Source organism: Danaus plexippus, chromosome 4 (genome assembly GCF_018135715.1).
Source record: "Danaus plexippus chromosome 4, MEX_DaPlex, whole genome shotgun sequence".
Lineage (NCBI taxonomy): Eukaryota > Metazoa > Arthropoda > Insecta > Lepidoptera > Nymphalidae > Danaus > Danaus plexippus.
In genome coordinates this window covers 5985022-6011044 of record NC_083538.1, presented here as the reverse complement: position 1 = coordinate 6011044, position 26023 = coordinate 5985022, and the positions used below count along the sequence as shown (strand labels likewise).

General features: G+C 29.1%; 1 protein-coding gene and 1 long non-coding RNA gene across 3 annotated transcripts; one reads left to right on the top strand and one right to left on the bottom strand.

Annotated features, from left to right (window-relative positions):
- Positions 1–875: 875 nt before the first annotated feature.
- Positions 876–2196, top strand: LOC133319891 (uncharacterized). The gene is made up of 3 exons (XR_009753353.1): positions 876–1233; positions 1331–1509; positions 1656–2196. It is a non-coding gene; the product is annotated as an uncharacterized LOC133319891 (long non-coding RNA).
- LOC133319887 (inactive pancreatic lipase-related protein 1-like) lies at positions 2035–15503 on the bottom strand. 2 transcript variants are annotated; one of them, XM_061525971.1, is made up of 8 exons: positions 15371–15503; positions 8168–8225; positions 7194–7332; positions 4265–4378; positions 4042–4193; positions 3649–3869; positions 3196–3352; positions 2035–2900 (listed from the first exon to the last, which is right to left on the bottom strand). In XM_061525971.1, exons 1-8 carry the CDS (start codon positions 15417–15419, stop codon positions 2795–2797), a joined length of 996 nt encoding a protein of 331 aa, XP_061381955.1. In that variant the 5' UTR covers positions 15420–15503; the 3' UTR covers positions 2035–2794. The 2 variants fall into 2 exon arrangements, with proteins under 2 accessions (XP_061381955.1, XP_061381946.1); XM_061525962.1 differs by lacking the exon at positions 15371–15503 and adding an exon at positions 8320–8479.
- Positions 15504–26023: the final 10520 nt, after the last annotated feature.

The window sequence follows — 26023 nt, the reverse complement described above, 5'->3', positions numbered from 1 at the left end:
TTACACACCTTTTGTACCGTTTATCAGCCAAAGCCACTGCAATCCAAACTTGGGCCAACGTTTTTACCTGTGTTGACAAACTTTCAGCATTTATTAAATGACGAAATAAGGTCTGGGGTTCATGGGCTCTAATAGGCTATTACGCTTCGTTGTCTGCTTGGATATAAACATAATTTTGGGAATCAGCAGAAATATGTTTCTTATTATTTTAAATTATTTGGAGGTTTTTTAAATCCCCCTTTTTTTGGTATATCTAAATTACCACGACTAACATATTCATAAAAATAATTGATAATTTCTCACTAAGAATAACAACAATTCAAAGATGTCAATATTTCTCTCTGTACTTTCTAAAGCAAAACAAATATATGTAAGTGTATAGCTAATCCCTACTTATTACTCCTATCGACGTCTTCGATATCTCTAAAATAGTCTGAATAATGTTTTAGCCAAATCGAAAATGAAAAATTCAAAGAAATAATAAAAAAAATCTATTATAATTACTTATTTCCTTCGAAATTTATAGCTTTCGGTGTATACTAATAATATTGGGTATTTTCATTGATTCCATATTCTGGGCACTTTAGACAAGTTGTTATATCCTTGAGGTAAAAAAGGTTTTCAAAGGTCCAAATTTATACTTATTAATTAAGTTAACAAGCTACGAAACGAACTTTATTTGACGAGTTCAATGAAACTGAAAACCGAAAAAAAATAAGCAATATTTTACCGACACCTTTCCCGAACCCACATCTCTATATATAGTTGTTTTAGAAAACGTGGGAAATTTAATTGTATATACTTTGGCAGAAGAGTTAAACTATTAAGTATAGCTACTGTTTAAAGTGATGTCTTAGAAATTATAAAGTAAGGTCATGTCAATTTCAATATAAATTTTCGTGTATGGAAAGAAAGAACATTGAGACGGGCAGGTTAAAAATATAATTCATGATTCAATTGATGAATTTCTTACCTACGTGCCGGTTGAAATGACGATGTCAAAAAGATATTAGAGTTCTCACAATACCTATTGATTCGATCACGCAATTCTATTTTAACAATGAATGTTTATTTGTTAAATAATGATCTTTATTCATTACTGCACTGATTGTCGCGGAGTGATTATCGTCTAGGTATAGTTTATAGCAAAATCATTAAGAATATATTCAAAATTTCACATGTGATACATAGCTTCCATTCTGAACCTTGAGTAAGCAACATGTCGGCGGGACTGTAAGTATATTTTATCGAATTAATATCTATTATATTGCACTATATTTTGATCTACTTATCTTAATTAAGTGCACGTCAAGTTTATTTTGATTTCCAGTGTACTTATTGTGGCAGCTATCGCCTTTTCTGTATTTTGGACGATAAAATTTGTAACTGAAATTTATCACGCTACTACACAAAGCTGTAATAATTCCTCAGTTAACCAGTCAATGAATTTGACACCGACTGGGTTTCACACGGACTTTATACAGTACACAGAATAAACACCTGTCTCTGGTATGTCTTCATATCTGATATTAGATCTGAAATGAATAAGTGACGTAGTGAATCGTTACTCGCACTATAAGTCAGCTTTAATTGCTTGATAAGATTCATAATATTCAAATAAATAAGATTTATACGTTATAATTGATACATTTCAGGTTTCTATTGACTGGAACAATGATATTCTTCTTGTATTGGTACACAGAGCAATTAAGAAGAAAGTATAATTTATTTAAGATTGACGATTTTGAAAATGTACCAAACGATCTCGTAGGATGGGCCGATATTAATTCGACCGCCGATGTTGGAGCGACCTTGAATGTTTAAGTCGTAGTTTATGAAGCACTAATAGTACCTTGATTGTTTCTATTGATAGAAAATGTCTTAAAAGCTCATAATAAACAAAGATCCATGTTCTTATATTTTTATTATTATTATTTCTAATCTTGTAATTATATGAAATTGAATTTGGTTTAGTATTTACATTTTGTTATGTGAGTTAGTTTTATTTCATGGTTATGATAAAAAACTAAATAATAAAGGCTGGTACCCTTGATACATTTATTTCTATTACACCAATGTCTAGTGTTGTTCGTTGTGAAGAAAGTGTGCATTTTTTTTCATAATCTATTACGTTTATAAAATAAGTATATCAATGAAATGACATTCATAATTTATAAAGCAAGTGTAATATTTTATCGAATTAATTTCTGTATTGCTCCGGGACAATTTAAGAGCTTTTATCGATAATATAAAGAATTACGTCATGTGAATGAAACCACAGATTAAATTTAAAGGAAAAAAAATTAATTAAGTCAACATGTCAATGATTCGACCACAGATAATATTTCTTTTGTACCCGTAACATTAAGTACATTATAATAAGTTGAACACAATCTATTTAATTGCCTACTATGAAATACATAGTTTGTGACATATATCTTACAATATTGTGAAGTTACGTAAGTGATTTATTATTTACAGCCTAGATAATAATCTAATTTCGAGATTTCAGCATACAAAATGACTTCAAATTACATGAAATCTTAAATTGTACGTATACATTTAATATCTTAATATAAATATCACTATAATTCTTTATATGAATTTATACAATAATAAACCTCACAGAACAATTCGGTACTAACAATTATAATATTATTTTTTAAATCTTGTTTTGCTAAACAATATCTCATAATATTTTATTTTCTGTATTTATTTCTATGATTTGGAATAATTGTGACTTTTCAAGTTGTCTATTAAATTTGTTATAGCCACACTAGCGTTTTATTACGACTTATAATTTTTTACCCTTTGAATTTTTATTCTTAGAATAAATTCCGTCAATACCTTTTCCGAACGGAGGTTCAGCGTTTGTAGTCAGATAATAAGAACCTTGAGCACTGAAACGAAATAATTGATTATATTTATTAAATAACTAAAAGATATCAGTTAAAATAAATGTATATTTAATAATTTTAAATAATAAAATATTTTTATTTTTAAATGTAAAAAGATTGTCTTGTTTAGAAGATTCTAAGAAGCTTGTGATCAGATTTAGATACTGACTATTAGTCACTATTTTCGCTTATATTTAATTTCTAACATAAAAAAATAAGATAATGTTTATATAATTACTATTTATAAAGAAAACTGCACTTTATGCTCTAGATTATAAGGTAGAAGTTCTTTTATCACCTAGTATCACAGTTAGCTCCCATATACACCATACCAACTTCAGGGGAAGGGTTTTCTCTGAATTTATGGTAGGAATCAGCGGGCGAGGCTGCAAAGGCCTCCGGGTTTCTTATGGATTCAGCGTAGAACTGCCACGACCTCCAATGGCTGCATAAATCTAAAATTTAATACCAATTGATTTAATATTTGCAAACATAAAAACTAAACTACTTGATAAGGTTTTACAATGTATGAAGGCTTTCAATGATGTTGTATTCTCTCACATAATAGAATAATATAAACGGTTTTATGGATGAAGGTTCAAAGACTTAACAAGAAATTGAAGGATTAACGTTAGAATTAGATAGATAGATTAGAATTAACATTAAATAAACAGATTAATAATTCTTGCGTAAAATATATATAGGGATTCGCAAACAGAGTTACAAACGGTCTATAAATATCTATACATACTGTCGTCTGACAGGGGTATTGGTGCGAATCGAGGGCACCCCGGTTGTACACTTTTCCCGCCATTTGGCCAGAAGTCAGCTGTTCCAGTTCTGACCGGTGCGCCGTAGCCTCCAGCGTCCGTGTGTATAACGTCTACGAACTCCGCGTCTTTGTCTGTGACGTGTTCCATAACTACGCCGTCAGGATAGAATGCTGGGAATGCCGGATCCAACGCTGTCAATCTATAAAAAGTAATAAAATAACGGGTTATTTTAATAATAAAAAAGTTATAAAATTTTTGTTTAATTTTCTATATGATGTTTTGAATGAAAGTATTGCCAACTTACTAACTACTAACATATTACTGTGAATTATATTTTTTGTTACTAAATCTTAAAAGATATAGAATTTTACCTTTTAATGGTTTTGTTATATTTGTTTTTGAGTTCCCTCGACAAGTAACCGGCAACGTGGCTGCCCAGAGAGTGTCCAATGATTTGTAATTTTTCTAATACCAGCCCTGTTTCGATTAACCTATTCAATTGTGCTGCTACCGCTACTCCAACCTACAGAATACGACATTCGTAAGATTACAATTGTATTGAATTAATATTATGTTCTATGCATTATATGTTACCTTTTTGGTATTTCTAGCAGCATTAAGTAAATATGAACCATGAGCCATGTTAGACCAGTCCAATAGAATCACGTTAACGTCTGGTCGTGCTTCTAAATACGAGTTTACCATGACCTGGGGAAAATTGTATGATTGTACAATTTTTTAAAATTTTCCCTATCATTAAATATAAACGTGCTCGTTTTTCTGTAAATTGTAATCATTAAGTCGTCAACATGTTATTATAGTATGGTAAAAATGTATTTTATAACATCAGTACGGTATGATCTTAATCATATGCGTAATTGGGTTGGCGTGAAAGAAGGTAAAATAACATGATTAAATGTTTATTCGGTGTATGATGTCGTATGTATGTCATTATTATTCTAGCTAGATATATAGACCTCTGGTATTTGGGTGGTTCAACCAGATAAGTACTACCCCTTATAGTTGGTAGGCATAAAATTGCTATTACAAATGGTACCTATTGTAGGAGCCCTAATCCCCCTTGCCATTTCATGTCACATCCCCTAAGGTTACTGCACACCGGGAACAACACAACAGGTTCCATTTACCATCTGTCCGTTTAGCATACTTAAAATATACATAAAAAATATATGGAAAATTTGTTTACTAGTTTAAGCTAAGTCTTAGTAATATTTAAATCGCCGGTGAAGTTAATGTGTATATTAATTTGCAAATAAAATTAATAACATTATAACAGACATAATATGTTATTATTGCGAGGATAATTACTCTTATAATAATCTGTTTCTGACCTTATTTTTTTTAATAAGGCTATCTGAATATTCTATCTGTCAAACTGGTCATAGGAAGGTTAGTTTAAAGTCCATTATGGCAAGTTTTGAAACAATAAATACATATTAATCTATACACGTGTATAGTATTTTTTTTAATAAATAACATTTTTAGAAATTAATTTTAACAGGTACTTATTCGAATTATCATTGATAGGGCTGTATCTAGAATGAATATGTATCGATTTAATAACATTCGAAATATCACCATATTAAAATCGATTTAGTCAATACGATTTTATGTTATTATTTATAATGTTATTAATAACATTTTAAAATCACTAACTTGATTTTTTATTTGACATTAATATTTAATAACTTTATATTATGAGTAAGAGAATGAAATATTATGCTTGAATTATTTCTCAGAAGGTTATGTCTTGAATGGAATCATGACATATACTCGTTATAACGTTAGCACGTATCATGTTATGTTGCAAAAACAAAATTATACTCGTTTTTTATTTTGAAAATTATTCTTGAAAATAACCTTGAATATTATTAGTTTTATTATGTGGTGGGCATAAGGTTTTTTGTTTGTCTTTTTTTTATAAAACTACATAAATCTTGGGACGTATCCTTCTTAGTAAGCCATTGTGACCATGACAAAACCCCTGCTTAAGAAAGTCGTTTGGAATTAAATTGTATGTTTTAGTCCTGTCGGCTTAGACATCCAAGGCTGTAATAATTGTGCCGTTTTTTAATCTGTTCCGGTCTTTGAGTGGGACATTTTTTTTTAGGTATATCAATAAGGAATTTTTAGTTTTTATGTATAATGGTGGGTTTGAAGAATATAGTAAATTTTCAGCTGGATTTATTGTTATTTTCTATTTTTTGATCTAATTTGAACGGGTTATTCATATGTTTAACAATTAGAGCGCATCTTTCCTGAGCAAAACTTTTAATTTTGCAGCAAAGCCGAATACATCGTGATTTCTCATAATGTTCACTCGTTAACAAGTGTAAGCGAAACATTAAGCAAAAAAATATTTATATTCTTAATATGAAAGCTTGTTTATGGTTACTTCCATAACTCTATAACTTAAATCCAACATGCGCCATGGTTTTACTTACAGTATTTTTATTAGGCACTATAGCATCGTTTTTTTGGTTCTGGTACCTCAAATAAGTTTAAAATTTGACTCGCTACATCCAATCAACAAAAAGGTACTTGATATGATTGATTTTGATTGTTTCTTGTCCATAAGTTTCAAGTTAATATGGTTAGTTCATCAAAAAACATTTTCACTTTAAAGAAATAATATTTTAATTGCTTTTACAACTCATCCGTTATGTTATGTATACCGCTATAAATGTAATGTCCAAGTCAATTAGAAAAAAGCTGTTTATTATTAGCTACCCGTCAAGGATTAAATAAATAGAATATTTTTTAAATAAACTTGCATGAGCCATGGCTATAAAATAAAAAATTACCAAAAATGATCAAAACCGCTGAAAATATATTTAAATTTTACAATAATGGTGTCTAGTTTTTCAGCGAAATATTGACATAAAATGGGGTTCGTGACATTATTAGCTGATTGAAAAACAATTACCTATATATTTCATGATATAATCTTTTATGACTAACTAATGCTTGTGGTTCAAAAGAAATTAGTATTCAATAAATTGGGTCGCTGACTTATATGAGAGTAGAACACGCCATAATTTTAAGTAGTTTTTTTTTTTAATTTTGTTCTACGTCTTTCATTCTGAGCTTTAGCTAATTTTGCTTTATTATGTTTATAAAAAATCGTTTTATTTTATTTTTAAAGTTCCGAATATTTAATTAAAATAGCCTTGTGCGATTTAATTTTCATAACATGTTCTTAATTGAAATTAAAATTAACATTATGCAGGAGTTATTGGGTTGTCATTATTGTCATCGTTTCATATTTAATAGCGTTTTTGTTTTTTCGATTTTTTTATTTTTTATTTTTTCGCTTTATAATAGCGATGTGCAGAATCATCACAACTATAAATATATTGATAGATACTAATTTTTAATACAACAAGTTGCTGTTAAGCCTTTTTATAAACGTGTCATAATTCATGGATGAATAATGTAGTAAAAATTTAAATTTATGTAGCATGGTGAATAGTATTGCAAAGATTAAAAATAAATCCGTTACCTGCACGCTTTCTTGCTGAGCTGTTTCTATGAAGCCGTGAATGTAAAGTACTGTGGGGTTACCATTGTCAAAACCTTTTATTTCAAACAAACGGGTGACCTGGTGTAGCGGCAGATCCACGTATTCATTCAGCGTATTTCTGTAATAAAAATAAATAATCGTAACAAAGTTATATAATATATAATAAAATTATATGATATTACCTACAAGGTTAATTTCCCGTAATCAAAGTTATCTAAAAGTCGGGTAAAAGGTAAATAATAAGCTAGACCTAAATCTAAAAAACATGGTTTCATATAACAAACACATAGAATGATCAAAGAATATTCGTCAAATTGTGTTATATACTTAAATTACATATATCTATTGACAAACGCAGAAAGTCTTTGTAAAAATGTAAGTAATTGTAAGTCTTTGTAAGAATAATATACGTAGATTTTAGATTTGCACTTATCTTGTTAAGTTGACCAATATATATTTGATTCTTATAAACTTATCTAAATCACCTAGATAATAATTTAGACTTTTTTTTTATTTACAGAGCTTCAACCAAGTAGCAAGAAAGTCACAGGAAAAATAATAATTATTGCTATCTATCACGCAAAAGTAATATAAATAAAATTTGACCTTAAAGGTCTTATTTAAATTATAATACCGGTTGGTTCTATAGAAATAGCTTTTGTTTATTTACTATTGTAAAAGGCATTGTGTCTGTCTATGCTATGTACACTGCCGGTTGATACTATCTCCATTGTTACCGATGGTTTAGCACAATGATATTAAAATATTTTAACTTTGAAACAATAAAATATTATGAGTAAAGTCATCTGTAGCAAAGTAATTATTTTCATTAAATTCACTCATTTAATAATGAAATGATTTGTAATAATAAGTACATGATATCTGCTCAAATTAAGTAAATATACGTTGACATAAACGTTAGTAGGTTTTAAAATAAATATAGATATACATACCCATTATAAAAACGTAAATAAATATCTTCGATCCTATTAGTCCTGTCTGGTAAAATACCTGGAAAAGTCAGAAAAAATAAATAACCCAAAGATATAAAATAGACCACGTTTAGAACTTTATCAGGAAGTTTTAATATTTGGATATTAAAGACCTGATTTAAGATTTAAACTCGAACTTTGCTCGTCCAATGTGTTTCCGTTCACGTAATGAAACATTTTTATGATTGTTAAAATAACAAAAAACACATTCATTGTTATGAACGTTAGGATTTATGTGGTAACGTCTTTATATGTTGGATGTTACGTGTATTTTAAAATCATTATGGTAAACCTCACTTTATACTTAGAATAAATTGGAATCACAATTTAAACGTAATAATTTAATATACGTGAAGATACGATCTTAAATGGATCCTTGATTAATATGCTGTATGAAATAAGCTTGCCAATTGAAAATGTATAACTTTTTGTGAGGATGTATGGATTTATTACTGTGACTTTTTCACTCAAACACCTCTAAATTGCTTTCGTTTATAATTCCAGTAATGTATCTCAGATATTCTTATAATAGATAGGATTTAATTTATTCTGATAATCCACAAAAGGTATGCTACTTCGATTATATTTAGTGAGAAAGTCATGTGACGCAGACCACAAAAGCATTATGAATTTGTCTCTAAACTCAATTCAAAAGTCCACGTGGATGAAGTCGAAGGCATAACTTAGTCTTATATACTTGTAGGAAGATTCTGTATCAAATTTGTAAAGATGAAATTTACTAGCCAGACTAAAATTACAGATAAGGTTTATGTGGATGATAATTAATTTGAGATCACGCTTTTCACGTACAAATGTTATGGATACAACAAAGACTTTTTAAATATTTGCAATTAATTAATGTTAAATTAAATTTTAATAATATTTTCTTATAAATGAAACTAATATTTTCGAATTAAAACGCGTTTTTTTAATATTTTGAACTACATACACCCGACGTTTCGGTTACTTTACTCGGCAGCAACCGTGACCACGGGCCGATGAGATCATTCTCATCTCGTAGTAATCCGAAAATATAAGTTTTATTTAAATACTAAAACAAATTTTAATGCCAGCAGAAGTCTTAGATCTCATTAATATAATCATAGTTTGTTTATTCTATGACTTATTTTATAGTTTTATACTGCATATGGCTCGGTAACACTGAAAATGTTACGAAAATTATAAACGGCTTAATGTAGAAAATTGCCAATACTTTTGTTGTTTTTCTTTCTCTTTCTTCTCTTTCGTCGCATTTGATGGAAACACTGAGAAAAGCAGTGTCCATGTTTCCTTAGAGGTCTCTTCAATGGCATTTTTGTCCGCTTTCACCGCATCTTGAGGACTGGTAAAGCGAATAGCTCGAATTTTATCTTTAGTTCTTGGAAATGTATAAAAGTCACAGGGCACCAGGTCAGGACTGTATGGAGGATGACTTATTATCTCGACACCTGCCATAGTCAAATATTCAACAGTCCGTTTTGCGGAGTGCGCTGAAGCATTGTCGTGGTGAAGGAGGATGCTGCTTCGAACGCGCTTCTGTCGGATTTTTCCCAACACTACAGTCAAATAACGATTGACATACCAGTCTGTAGTAACTGTTCTTCTATCTTCTAGCACAACCGTCACAAAATGACTTTTCCTTTCTTTATCTTTGTTGACCGATCCTCGTCAGGAAACACCCACTGAGCTGATTAGGTTTTGGTTTCGAGCTTGTAGCAATATATCAAGCTTTCATCGCCCGTGACGATGTCAAATATAGCATTTCACCACCGTTGAAATTATCTAATATTTTTTGACACCAGTCCATTCAAAGGTGTTAAGGTTGTCGTCGGTTAAAGATTGGGGAATCCATTTGGTACAAAGCTTCCTGACACTTAAATGTTTATGTAATATTTTTTGAACTTGACTCATACCAATGCCTAGGCTTGTCCGTATCTACTGATGGGTCACTCTCTTATCTTCCTCTATCATGCGTCGCACAGTACTGATGTTATCTTCAGTAGTCGCTGTTAAGGACGTCCCTCACGCAGTTCATCATTGATATTGCTACGTCCACTTATAAACTCGTAAAACCAATTTTTATTGTGGCAAGAGATGGACATTCTTAAGAAATGCTAATCGAAGCCTAATATAGCTTTGTTGTTGAGTAAGCCCATAACGAAAGTCATAAAAAATCATTGACGTAAAATTTTCTTACACTAGGTTCGTTTTCACGTGTAAAAAGAGTTTTAATTTTGCCGCCAATTTTCAAAAACAAATAACAACTGTATGTTATATATGATATTAGGTTACCAAAGAGTTCTAAAATTGAAATTGAAAAAGGTTTCATTAGCAATGTTTCTGACTGATCATATATCATCAGTCTTAATTGCCTTATTATATAAAATTGTATTTGTTATGGTCAATCTGAAGAGTACCTAATGTATTTAAACTAAAAATTTAATATGAATTACGGTTGAATTTACGCCCGGTCAATCACTTCTACTATCAGAAATGGTTTAATATATTGTAATAAATAATATTGGAGAACATTTTCGTGATTTGTGTTTCACAAGTAGAGTATTTCTAGAATGTCTGAAATATTCCATTTTGAATTTGAAGTATTATATACACATATTTTGTTATCATAACTGAGACGTGTAATTCTTAGTATAATAATAATATTATTAGCTTCAATTCAAATCTGAACTAAAGATCTAAGTATAGCAGATTTCGAAAAATGAAATTTATTAAAACACTTTTCAAACTATGATGTCCCTTTTTTTAATTAGTTAAGAACTTCCCCATTACATATTACCATTGTCTCACTACCAACTAAATCATTTGTCTATAAAGTTTTAACTATTGGCTAGTCAGTTTTTGTGTGAGAAGACAACAAAAATCTATCAATACCAAAAGAATGTCGCTTATAACATTGATAAGGTTGTTAAAAGTTCATTTTGTAATTCATATTATATGTATGGGTGATAAAAAAAAAAATGAAAATAATAAAAAAAATATATATTAAAATTCGATATTTTTAAATATATTTATTCGTCGTTATCGTTTCACAGTTATCAGTTACCCTAACGTCAGGGGTTGGACAACAAAAACAGAGACCCCCGAACATTTGTATCTTATCAAGTAAATTTCTGTACCATTAGTGCTAGATCCGGTAGTCACTTTAATACCGACAGTTGACACGTTTTTCTTTATGAATAGAACGCTCCTAAACTGTCGCTTTTTATGCAGACGATAGGAATTCTTACTAATTTTACCGTTTTATCATTGATATGGCCTCTGATGTGTGATAAGTTCATACAACAATTTATGATTTAAGATTATTGTTTTTTATAATTTACAAACATACATAAATCTTAGTGTTTGTCATTTGTAACTCATTATCTCGTGTTATATGTTATGCCTGATAAATATTTGACATCTGCATTGTAACTACGAAACAATATATTAAAACTACGAGTATCTCTCTCAATTGGTCGCTATTGTAAGATGAAAAAGTACTAGTATTTTAATAGTACAATGCATGTCGGGACCAATAAAAAATTATTGTTGCTTTTGAGAGAAGATTTTATAGAGAATTGTACCATTGGCTGAATATGGGTAGAAATATAAATCCAAATTCTTTTTCTCTCGAGTTTATGCAGGTTTTTTCTATATCAAACAAGCACTTGCGCCGTTAACGGCGTGACCTAAATACCATGATTAAAAATTCAGTTCCTTAACTTCCAACAAACTCTGATTTGAACAACAGAATTTTTAACTTTGTGATCAATTTAATATGAATGAAAATAAAAGTTTGAAATTGAAATTTCCTGTAATAATTTACACAGTACGTAATATACAAATGTGTATAGACATTTTACAATAAGATTTTTTAATTATACCAATTATCACCCCCATCTCATATTAATTATTCTTATTACTTACGTTTTATTATGTAATCTATTTCCCCCCAAGTCTATTTTGGTCTCATAAATAGTCAAAACACTACCTAATGAAGATGTATATGAAACATGAAACTTTTTATAAATAATCTACATTTAGTTTTATAACATATTGTAAATCATAAAGAAATCAATAGTCCGTGTATGTAAGCATAAACCATAATTATGTGCATATATATTGTGTGTATAAAAAGCTGTCCGCTGCAATAAAGAGATGCGTTTATCGATTCGCTACGGGCTTCCACTAGTTAATTGATACTCCATAGTGACGTTGATGTTGAGATTTTTTCTAGAAATTATAAAATTTCCATATTATATCGTATATATAAAAAAAATATAATTGTATATAGCATCACTCATTGAATACATGAATGTAATGATATTTTTTTTTTTGAATTTTCTAATAAGCGATCGTATATATTAAGGTCGTTATTTGAATCTTAATTAATTAGTTTAGTTCACATAATGAGATCTAAGACTTTCGCGAGTATTAATTTAAATAAAACTAATCAAACTTCGGGAGTATGTAGTTTTTAAAATAATAAAATACGCGTATAATCCGAAAGATATTAGTTTTATTTAGTTTAGTTCAGTTTTGATTGATATATCCATATCATTCGGTTTTATACCGAAATTGTTGTATAAATCACGTCGAAAGTTGTATAAAAATCTGGAATCTTGTTCAAGATGAAAATTAGAAAAAAGAAACGAAGTCTTTTTAACAATGTCGTATTCTTTAATTAGGGTGCTGCTGTAAAATGTTTTGAAGAATTAAACGACCAAGGATCCCTAGAAAGACAGTTGTGGTCTAAGTGGTTAATTAAAGTCAGAGCTTTAATATTCTAAGTATAAAAATAGTTTTCATGACTACACACATGTGTGCGTGTGTTAATGTGCATGTTTGTTTTCTATCAATGTTTAATAGAAGCAAATTGAAACCGCTATAACAAATGGGAATGACGAATCTCTGACTTAAAATGAATATGAGAAATTTCTTATATCGAGCTTAAAGAATTAATACAAAAAACTAAGGCGCAACTTTGGTAACGGACTGTCTGGAATCTTTTTGAAATGTTCGAAGTTGGGACAGTTTGCATGAAATCTTTGAAGCTTGTTTTAGATTAGCTCTTATTTTTACTTGTTAATTATCAATAATAATGACATTTTATGATTTTTTGCTATATATTACAGTTCTTATTTTATAATAATACAAACGATTCATTCAACAGTAAACAATAAGTCTTGTGAAACGATGTTCCAATCACGAATCATACCGTTCGCTTTCATTAAAACGATAGAGTTAATATCTAATAAAATGGGGTCAATACGATGTGTCTGTTGAACTCATCGGACCATGTACCATGTTATAGCATTCAATGACGTATAATAATTACTTATATAAAATATAAATTTACTTTAAGAACCATTTGACAATTTTCATACAACATAACATACAGATATATTTTCTCCTTTAACATTTCATTGTCTAGTCTATACTAGGTATGTGTAACAGTCACTAATTGTAAACAGTGTTTTGTAAGTTACAAACAATCGTTGGAAGTATGAAAATGAGAAGCATGTTCGTGTAACGCAATAATTTACAGCAATTAAGTCACTATGAAGGTTCCGACTCCACTAACCGCGACGTAAGACATTTGCGTCATTGGTTCGAGTAAATGGAATTTTATTATTAATTTCAATAAACTTTAAATGTAAGTGATTAAATAATTAGGGGTTTGTTTCAGTGGTAATTAAAACTATTTATTGGTCCCTTTTTAAAATAAATTTTATCAATTGTAAACGAACTCTCATATTATATTGGGTTTATGTTAAGTATTGTATATATTTCTTAAATGAGTAGGTACGTGTCCAGTGAACTAGTACAAAAAATTTATTACTTTGCATAAACTATGAAGATATTCTTTATTATCACGTATTCAGAAATATCGTATTAGATTTGAATGTTATTGTGATATTTTCTTATGATCATAATACTTTTAATATATATATATATATAAAATATATATATATATATATATATATATATATTAAATATATATATATATATATATATGTTTTAAAATATTAATATGTTAAGCAGTTATTCTCTTAAAAGACGAAATATTTTTTAAAAAATTACAAGGTTTTTTCGGAAGCACGTACATTAAAAAAAAGAAACATTGTAAATCAACATTAAAAAAAAAGATTTTAGTAAGTCGTTTTATACATATTAAAATTAGAAGTATAATAAAATTAATAATACAATTACATTGATTTACTTCGTAGTTGCTCGTTGTATAGGTAACTTCATTTCATTAAAAAGTTATATATGTATGTATATATATATATATATATACACACACACAAATACACACGGAAGTATTTATACATACAGAACTACTTTTGACTACCATTTAAGTTAAGACCTCGCTTTATGACCTTAAAAATTTATTCACTAGTATTTTTCCTAAATCACGATAACATTTGAATATCAGACAATTTATCTTTTATAAATAATATATTCCTATTTATTTGTAAACACTAAACGGATAAAATTATAATTAGTTATGCTAATTTATTCGGTTGTTTCTTATTTAGAATAAACTATGCAGATGCATTTATTAATAAGATATGAATTATATTATCTCAAGCACGTCCGTCTGCATTTAAATGAGTTAATGTCATTATAATTGCATTTTTTATTTAATTGCAATAAATAATTTATCTTCTACTTGTATGTTACGCGTATAATATCTTAGATATTTTTGCAGTGAATGAATAATTGTGTATGAAAAATAGAGATAAGCTTGTGCTGATTATCTTGTGGCATTGTTTTGTTATACATTCGACTTAGAAGCCGAAATACATAACATGCTTCGGTATCATCCGTCAAGGCTATCCACGTGTTCCGAAGACTTCCGAAGCGAATGCGAAGTTGAGCGAACTCGACCGTAAATAGTTGTGCGACCCGCCATCCGGTAAAGCGGGAGTACACACACTTCTTACTGCCAAATACAAAGCCAAGATACCATTTATATTTTATAACACTTAGTAAATATAATATACTTATTACTTAACATCCATACTCTGTTAAGCAATTAAATGCACATGTTCACCGAGTAAATATTTCGATTATGATGTTTATTTTTTTAATAAAGCAATCTCGAAATCGGAAATTTCAATTTATTTGTTGCGGATGCCGTGATTACTAATTCCGTACCTGTGCCCCACCAGTAGCGTTTCCAACCGACGGACACCGCGCGAAACATGGCGGTGCGTGCGTCGCCGATGGCGCTTCGCGGCCAACTGACTTAACAACCCATTCTCTTTTTCAAATAAACATAATGTTCAGAAATATTGAAATTAAAAAAAAATTATAAATGACCTAATTATATTCAGCCAAGTATAAGATGAACGGAATAATTCCCCCTCTATTTTGAGTTACTTCCTTTTAGAGCGAGCAACCATTAAAGACTCTTAGTAGCACTGTGACTCAATTAATCTCTAATTAGAAGCGAGAGTGCTCTTAATGCTGAGAGACGGATATCACCTCGTAGCTTGTCACCAAAGCAAATGGAAATCTGACAGGTCGATGGTCGGTGATTCTTATATTTAGGTCAACTCATATACCATGATATAACGTATAGAAAAAATAAAATAAATATGAAATTGTGTAATTTTGTAAATAATTTTAACATATGCATCATCCATATTATTTTAAAATCTGCTATAATCAAAAATTGTGAGGCAAATAAAAATTTTTCATCTTAAATAAATTTTAATATTATAGAACTAAACTAGAATCTAGAAAAATATTACTGATCTAGAATTTTTTATATTAAAATGCGTGTGATAGGTTTCACGGTAGACATATTTTTAAATTAATATAAATACAATATAATTTTTATTGTATTATTTGGGAATTATATGAAAATGAAAAACAATGGATATATGTTCGTTGTCATAGTTAGGCTCTTTAAAAAAAATGTTTTGATTCAGGGTTACATTAAGATTGTTGTTGTTGTTTCGGCAGGACGTTAATTAATTTCTATGTGAATCCCACGGTTGTAGTGTCAGTCTAGCACTTGCTTGGTTTTTCGTATTTAGTTTCACAATAGCTGCACTTGTATAACGAGTCAATCTGCTAGACATAATTGCATTCGTTTGCCAATCAATAATTCTTTAATTTAGAGGCTCTATTCGTGTAAAACTAACTAATTAACATTCAAATTTGAGGATGTAACCTTCTGTGACCATAGCCCGTTATTATTATTTCAATAGTTTTTTTTTAATATTAGGATTGTTAATCGTACAGGTTGTCTTTTTTTTCTCGGCTTCAAAAATAATTTTCAATATTCGATTTTTATGTGTGTCGATTTGAATAAATCAAATTTAGTTAAAGAGTCATTATTTTTTTTGGTCTATCAATAAATTACTTGAAAATATTATTTAATTGATAATCATATTAAAATGACTATTCCAAGCTCATTTTACTATCTTTTTTTCTATTTCTTCTTAAACTTATTTTTTTTTAAATTTGCAACGATTCCTGTGTCATGAATATAATAATCCAATAAATAAGTATATATTTTTCTAATTATTTAATAAAAAAAATATATACTTTCACTTCGGTCGAAGAATTGTTTTTTTTTTAATTAGCTAAATAATTTAATAGTTCAGAAAACGAAACAGTGCATAAAATGAAGAAAGGTATCATAAAGACGAGCTTACTTAGGTTTTGCCATTTCACGCTCGTTGATCACAGACTTACGAGTTACAAAATGATATAATTATGAACAGTCACACTCACTTTCCCGTTTAATACCATAGAAGTATCAACTTTTTATCTATTAATCTAAACTAAATACAATTCTCAGTCGTTATGAGATCGTTAGTGAAATTAAAATGATCCCATCAATTTTGCTGTCCGGTTTGACCCCCAACTCGCAGATTGATTTATTTTATAAGGACAGAAACTAACTTCGGGCTTTGAGAATCATTGAAATCGTTAATGAATTTGCTAAAGAAATACTTTCTGCGACCAAACACAATTAATATTTTTAAAAACTAATTAACATTCATGAAGCCTCAAATAAAATTGGAGTGTCCATTTTTAATATCAAACCACCAGCTTTTCACTAGACGCATATGATAGTATATACTATACCTATATCAAAAAACAACTTTAAATTTTTTTTGTCTGTTTGTTCCGGTCAATAATTTGGTGGACCGATATTGATGATGTTTTCACTCATAGGTACATGATATTGGATATTCTTAAGGAGCAACTTACTTTACTTTTTAACAGACTTCGAATATCATAAAGTTCTCTAATCGGTTATAAGTTACGCTTTTACTCCGTCCATTATTTGCCGATATTAGATATTTAAACTCTTAACAGCAAGCCTGAGGTAATTCCTTTTTCAACAATTCAGGATCTGATGAAAGTATTTTTTGGAAATCGAATGAAACTGCATAAAGGGATACCTATTCCAAAAAGTGTTTAACATTCGGGCAAAGCTGTGGAAAACAGCTAGCTATTATAAAAAAAAAAACAAAGTAACGTTAACCTTTGTTTAAGGTTGAAAGTTAAGAGCAATCTGATACAGCGTTTTATCAATGTTAATTATATATATGTATAGACATATACCTTATTAGATTGTTTGCCTTGGGATTATTTTTTGTAGATCCTAAATACTCTTTGTCACTCATTTATTCGACGAACGACCAAAATTGAACCGCTCTGACATTGAGATCAAAAATATGGTAAAAAATTTTTTGATTTCATGAGATAATTCTTTATAAAACATGTAACCATACTATAAATTTAAATTTATTTGATAATTTTTATGTAATAGTGGAAGGAAAATCGTAATTTATTTAACTTATTTTATTTTACATTAATGTTCCTAAATTATACTTTCAAAAATACATTTAGTTATCACGTAATAATAGTGTAAGGAGAATGCAGAAGTTGCGAGTATATTTTTTGTAATCAAAAAGGTTTTTCAATTATTTAAAAGGCCTCCACATAAATATTGAGTACATATAGTATTAATACAGTCATTACATGTATATATTTATATATGTATGGTAAATGCTTGTGAAAAGTACGTACTTCATTTTACGATCACGATAGGAGTTCACGATTTTGAGATGAACGAAAGAAGGGTTCTTAATGCATCCTACTCTCACTTATAAAACGTGAAGGGGTTGTGTATATAATAGCTCTTGGCTAAACAGGGTATTTATTATTTAAGAACCTGCCTGGATTTTTGTTTTAAATAACTATATGTTACTGTAATGGTTTGTTGTTTTATCAAAACTGAATATTTTTATTTATATAAGGATTTACAAGCTCTTTAGAATGGTTGAAAAATACTTGCAAGACAGTACGTGTGTTAGTTCGGTAGAAACATCTAGAAGATCGGATCGCAGCATTGTCATACGAAGCAGACAAGTAACGTTATAATATACGTACCAGATATCATACACAGTAAAAATTGCATAAGTTTAACAAAAGAAGTAAATGAAAACAATAAAATTTTAATCAAATGAATTTAAGATATTATTGTATCTGTAATATGTTCTTAGAATATGATACTGGAATAATTACTAATGTTTTATTCGATATAACATTAACATAGACCTAAAGAGACCATACCTTCAGGAGATTTCCAGGAGGAAGATTTAATGCAGACTATATAATTAAAAACGTATTTCAATAAAGCTCTTCTCCACTTGACGGCCAAAATCGTTGAATAAAACAAACGTATATATAAAAACGTTGACATTGACAAAATATTCCACAAATTCAATGTGAATGAAGCCATAACTTAAAAACTAAACGATGTTTTTAAATCAAACTATGTTTGACGGATTCAATTCGTTATCGTTGGTGACTTTTACCTTTACAAGTGATTCCGATTATTGTTAAGTCGAAACGTCGATAAAAATGTAAAATAATATAATCGCGAATGAGATCCGCCGTAGAAAAAATGGATTTATTGAAATTTTTAGGTATTTAGTAAATCTTAGATATCATGATGGAATGACTAATAATTATTTTAACTAGCTATTACCCGCGACTCCGTCTGCGTATGAAAATATGAAAAAACGTTTTAGCGCTCATGCGCCCAGCCTTCTCCTCGTGTTTGATAACGTGGATTCGGTATCGGGATATAAAGTGTCTGAATAACTCATTATTACATCACCTACCTGCCCATAAAAGTCCTAAAAAAAAACGGTCCAGCTACTTTAGAGATTAGGCGGAACACACAAGTAGATACACAGACAGCCAGACAAAAATTATAAAAATGTTATTCAGGTGTACGTACCGCATGTATATTTTTATACATGTAGCAAAAAACAGTTATTTCAATATTACAAACAGATACTCCAATTTTCTTTATATGTATAGATTATCATATATTAACGGAATATCATAACAAATAATGAGATATTAAAAATAAACGTCACAACACTGGCATAAATATAGAATCAGTAATAAAAGAGATATTAATAATTTGTTTATCACTAATTCGTTATAAAAATATGTATTTGCTTACCTCGATGAAGATTATGTTGTGAATCGTGAGAACTGTTTGTGTAAGTTTTGTATCTATTTATGCAGGAAAATTAGGAATTATTTCATTACATAACTTCAATATCATATATACAATAAATGAACTTGTTTTAAATTCTGATAATTATTTAAATTAATGATAATAATGTATATAAAATAAAATAATATTCACATCAAATAAAATACGACGATAAAGATATCTTTTGGGATGAGATTAAAGTGAGAAAAAAGTTATGGGTCATTTGAACCACCAGGTGACCTAGCTAGAACGATATAAGAGCATTAAATAATAAGAATCAGCACTATGCCAGGACTTGTAAGCTGTCCAACTGAGTGCACGTGACAATTGTAAAGTACAGGTAGAGCGAGTACTTTTTGGTCATATATATTTGTACGGCATTATTACCACCGATAGATCCGTGATAAACAATATGAAAAAGCATAGTGCCGTAAAAGTCGGATTTTTTTAAAATATTTTCCGACAATTTCCAGGGTAAATTTGGTCATTTGATTTTGTACGGCATCAGTTTCGCACTATTTCAATACTGCTTCTAATCCTTCATTACGCAACGCCGTACGAAAATCATGCGACAAGGGGAAAAAATCGACGGTTGGAACCCCCTCTTTTTCCGCGGTCCAGGGGGTGATTTGCAAATTTTAAGTATGTACATACGTTCGTTTGCAACGGATTTATTTCTAACACCTAATTTAAGTATCACAATATGTTTTTGTTTTTATTTGTAATCTGGTTTGTTAACAGTAATAACTCCTTATGGACTTAATTAGCAAAAGCGCCATCTCGCGTAATATCTTCAAATGCACGTGCTCTTCACGTATCTACATGTTAGATTTGAGCGACTATGTTTTTCTATAAAATCCTAGGTGGCTGTTATGTACAATGTAGATGATGAATCGGACCTAAACTTGTTAAAATTTTTAGTGATTCCGAAAAATTTAAGATATTACAACCATTTTAGCCATGTTTTCAATAAGTTGTGTCTTTTATATGTTATAAAAAGTTTTACTGAATTTTATGTACGTTTTATTTAATGATAATAATGTTAATAAACAATGTGTGTAATAGCCAGATAACTGAATAAATTTTGCTGATCCCAAATAAAACTAATATTTTCGGATTTATAATACAATATTGCAACAGCTTTTAGATTTATATATTCACGTACCTATTATTATGCTGTTAGTAATTATTTTTCGTTAATTCTTTTTTTTATTTTTTCACGTTTTATTCTATATTATTAGTGATAAAGAATATTTTATATATTTTTGAAAATATTCATAAACTCAAATTCAATTTATATTCATTTCTATTTTTAATTCATTGTCAATGTCCAGCCGAACCTTCACCAATATTATTGTACCTCTATTTTCTTTTTTTAACTCACTCTACTAACGCCAGATTAAAAATATGTTTTGTGTTTTACAAATAGAAGTACCTACTTGTAGCTGCCTATTTAAACGAAATATTTTTTCTATTTGACTTGAACTGAAAGATAAACTTTTATTTCACATCTCTAAAAATAAAAATATTTTCTGTAATGCTTTGATAATTCTACAATAACACTTATATTTTATTCCTCATATACCCTATTCACATTATGCATATTATGCACCCGGCAGTAATGCCAATATTTAGGAGATTTAACATAGGACATTTGAATAAAATACCGTTTATTGGTTCACATCTTTTGTCATTATCAATTTAGTGAATGTTAGTGTCTTGTAGTAGAATGGAACTAGCTACGTACAAATTTGATTTATTACTGCAAAATTTGACAGTACAATGATACAAAAATATTTATAGCGAGGAAGAAGTGAAGCTTCGTAATGTTGGAATAAAAATAGGAAGGGGTGGAAATTTATTTTTAAGGATTTTTCAGTGTTTTTTAAGATAAACTTCATTAACATTACTAACAAGTAACAATTTATTGCCAACATGCCTTCGAGCGCTACGCATTCCCTCTCGCTCTGTCTCTTTTTAAGCGCCCCAGGACGCCTAACGCAACCATGTCGGAAGTCGCATAAGAAGTTTCACTTCAATAATGTATAACGTAAAACTATATCCTATTTAAACTTTTCAGGTACACTTGTGTGTTACAAACTATTTATCTTGTGTAAGTCATATATAAAAAGCCGCCAATCCAAAGGTAGAACAATAAAACTTTATCTGTGAAGTACCTAAAACTATTGTGGGTGGCCTAATAATAATATTTAAGTATATCATACCACAAATTATATCCATCTAATTTATTCTAATAAATAATTAAAACTAATTATCACCTAAAATAAATAGTTCATGGAAACTTTTTTTAAGTCTTTAATGTTTCAAAAAATCTTTTATAATTTGCAAAAGAAATAAGATATAAAAAAATGCTAAACAAAACAATATATATATACATACATATGTATATAGTTAATTAATGCCAGAGATCATAAATTGTTGATGAAACACATAACAGGGAAACTTTTAAATATAAACCTGAAGTTTAACCAGCGTTCATCAGCTCAATGCCGTCTAATATTATAAATGAGAAACTGTATGAGGATTTGTGTGTGTACGGTTGGTTGTTGTTCTTTTGAAATGAAAATTGCTGAGCAGATTTTGATCAATCTAAGAGTAATGTAGCTTAGACATCAGAGCAAGAGACGAAACTTTTTAGCATTCAATGGATTCATCGTGCGGGTGCAGGGAGAGGAGTATAAAATATATTATTCAAGCTGAAATTCCTTGTAGTTTCTGCAGGATCGATGTATAGCAGTTGTATTGTGTGAAGTCCTGTAGCGCAGACCATAGATGCTGTGGTTTGGTTACAATGTGTATTGTTTTAACTCTATTCATTTCTCTCTAAGCCCAATGTCCACAGGACGACTGGGTCCACGCTGACTAAGTCGCAGGCAAAAATTATTTGGATATAAAATATTTCAGTGCCATCAGTGAGACTGTATATAAATTATTCAAGATATTTTACTTTCGTCATGAACGCATATGTTCGAGTTGACGTAATTTTTCTTTTTTCTAATTATTGTTTTCGTATCTCATCTTTACGAGGTAACCCTTCGGAGTAGTAATAAAGAAACACTTAAAATATTTACTGAGAAGCTATTATTTTGAATAAGAATTGTTTTTATATACGGCATATAAAATTTCATCAATTTTAAAACTACATACGTTTCACTGTTCAATAATTTTTTTGTTTCACCTCAACGCTGCTAAAAGTTCTGACTATGTTATCACTCTACAAATTTTCATATGCTAAAACAACAAATGATTTCATAGTATTTGTCATGGGTGAATATTTTTTTTATGGTTTTTATGACTATTCACTTTACTATGAATATATTGAATATAAATAAAATAACGAGAACACAAACGGTATTTCTAAGTATATGCAAGTTGTCTGATTTCAATATTTTCATAATTCCTTAGTAAATACGGCCAGTTTGATACTATATTGAAGTCTTATGTGCGTTTCATACTTAGATATATATATTTATTTAGGCCTTGATTTTCTTCTAACTTTACATAGTACTAGTATTATGAAAAGAAAGTTTCTATACAACTTAAAATTCACAAAAACTGATTTATTATAGTAGTAGTACTAAAGTGCTAGTTATTTTTAAAATATAAAAAAATTAAGACATTCATTGCAAACTTATATTGCACGAGTGTTGCTGTGCGATGCAACTTGTTAAGAAAATTTTCCACGAAGCGTTTTAAGTTAGAAAGATAGATGGTGTGTTTACACCACTCACAGTAAGTAGTTACTTTATAGCTTAATGTATTGAAATAGCTGTTATGTTTATATCAATAATAGTAGAAATAAGATATAACTCAACCAATTTATAAAATTAATGTATTGATAAAACGTAAAGTACTTGTTTTATAGAACCTTTACGTGAGTGAAAATTAAGGAATTTTATTACTAATTGGAGAATAGGCGGTGTAATTCAAAATAAATCTTATAACCTCGCAATCATTTGCACACTAATTTAATGTTCAAAATCTCTACAGCAAGAATATATTTATTCTTTTGTATCACAACAATGTGACCTAATTAACGATTTGGCTTTTATGTTTACAAAATATATATATTTTCAGTGCTTGTACCACGCAATGTGTATTTTAATTAAGTATTATTTCTTTTAAAACATATATATTTAAAACGAACTATAATTATATAATTTCGTGATTAACATATTTCTTCTCTTTATTATACGAATACTAACGATGTCTTAATCTTTACTGTCTTATTTCATTAATGATTGAGGGAATTAATATTATCAATGACGACAATTTGTGGTGTATTGTCTTCTGGTGAAATTATTAACCCTCAGAAGACTTAGAACTTTTATAAAAAAATACTAGCAAATAACTGCTAGCTATGTTGTTAAAGGCGTTATGAGAGATTCTATGAACGGACCTACTCCTATAATCTCTTTCTACAATGTACCATATTTTCTCTCATTGATTATGTTATGTCTGAATCTGCTGAAAGGCCAAAGAAACACGCAGAATTTTTTTCCTACTCTTTAAACTGTATATGAGTTAGGAGGAAGTGTATCGTTCATCCAGAAGCGAAGAATCACTAGAAGGAAAAAAAACTTGCTGTTCGTCTGGAAAGTCAATGGTAAAGAAGAGATGGATTAATTAATTCTGTAAATTCCTGCACAACCGAGGCCCAAAACAGAGAGGTAGAATTTTTCAGTTACCTGCCCAATTATGATAGCAATATTATGACACGGCACGGCCTGACTTTTTTAGAGACAAAGAAGCCGTCCCAGCAAAAATAGCGGAAGTATTTACTTAAGGACATCGAGTTCCCTTAGATATTTGCCTCGTCTTGACTAAATGAACTTCACAAGTTGAGGTTCGAGAACGCCTCAATACCTATTAACTGAAAGTGGTTGGTTCCAAATATGCATTTTTCAATCATTTAATATTTATACTAATAAAAAGTAAATTTATTATCTTGGAATCATTGATTTCAACTCACATAAAATTTCATACTAACTAAATATGAGTACTTGAATCTCGCGCCAAATTTTATGTATTATAAATATGTGATAAGTGACAACGTTAGAGGTAGAACGTAAAGTTTTAAAAGTAAAAATGTTTGTTATCGTTTTAGTTTATAAAATAAAAGCTTGTTTTAAAAATATTTATTACATTTAATTTATTTAATTCCACGAGACAGAGAGAAATCAGAAGAGTTCAGTTTTTGTCAACTGATGTACTGAGACCAAATTATTAACAAAGTCGCTTAAATTATTAACAAAATAGGAAATTAAATTAAGTTTAATTATGTTGGTATTTATGTTTATTCTGCTATGGAATTTAATAATAAATAATTATTGTAACGTAGTAAGTTCACGTGTCCATCCTACGAGTTCGTATATACAGATAGAATTGTCATTACTTTGAAACAATGCCCTTCCATATCACCGTGACCAGCCTCTCGTTCAATGGTCTTCCTGAGTTACATCCATATATGTGACAAAGGAAACTTCGTATTGTTTCAAGACTGCTATAATATTAGACGTTCTTTCAAAAATCAACTTTTATTCATATTATTACATTGTGTAAGTTCAATATAAGTCTAACGCGTCACTTAGTCACGCTGATTTAATTAGCGAGATTCTAATTTGTTGGTATATAAGATAATGACTTTATTATTCGTTAATGGTAGATTTTATTTATTGATAACCCTAAAGATCGTTTATTTACAAATATATTTACAACAGTATATTGAGTTTAAAATTTTGATTTATTTTTGGATGGAAATAAAATGTTAAAAATTTTTAATATTGTTATTGAAAAGATGATTTTTATTATTTTTTTTTAAAACATTGTTTATGTTTGTGCAGTTTATTAAATAATAAACGCGAGTAATTGTACATAAATTTAAAAACTTCGTTTTTTTTCATTGGTCGAGTTTTCCTTTTTTTAACATACGTATTAATTTAATGCTTAATAAGTAATAATTAAAAAATATATAATAAATAAGGAAAAATATCAAAATATATCTGTTCAAATTATAGTGTATCACTTACATTAATATTAGTATAACCACGAAGGGATTTATTTTTAATAGAAATTTGTCTAAATTTTAATTGCGTAACGAAATAGAAATTTATTATTCGATGTTCCTAAATAATAATATGAATTAAGGAAATCTTTTGTCAATAGAACAGTATTTAGATCTTTTCTATTGAAGTATCAAGAATAAAAAAGTATATCTAAATTTGTTTTTCTAGTTTTTGAATTGAAAA

Bases quoted from the DNA above. Each gene is read 5' to 3' on its own strand.
- LOC133319887 (XM_061525962.1), bottom strand. From the start codon at position 8,419: ATGAATGTGTTTTTTGTTATTTTAACAATCATAAAAATGTTTCATTAC. The intron at 8,226-8,319 runs GTCTTTAATATC...TGACTTTTCCAG, and splicing joins GAGTTTAAATCTTAAATCAG to GTATTTTACCAGACAGGACT. The intron at 4,194-4,264 runs GTAACATATAAT...CGTATTCTGTAG, and splicing joins CTGCTAGAAATACCAAAAAG to GTTGGAGTAGCGGTAGCAGC.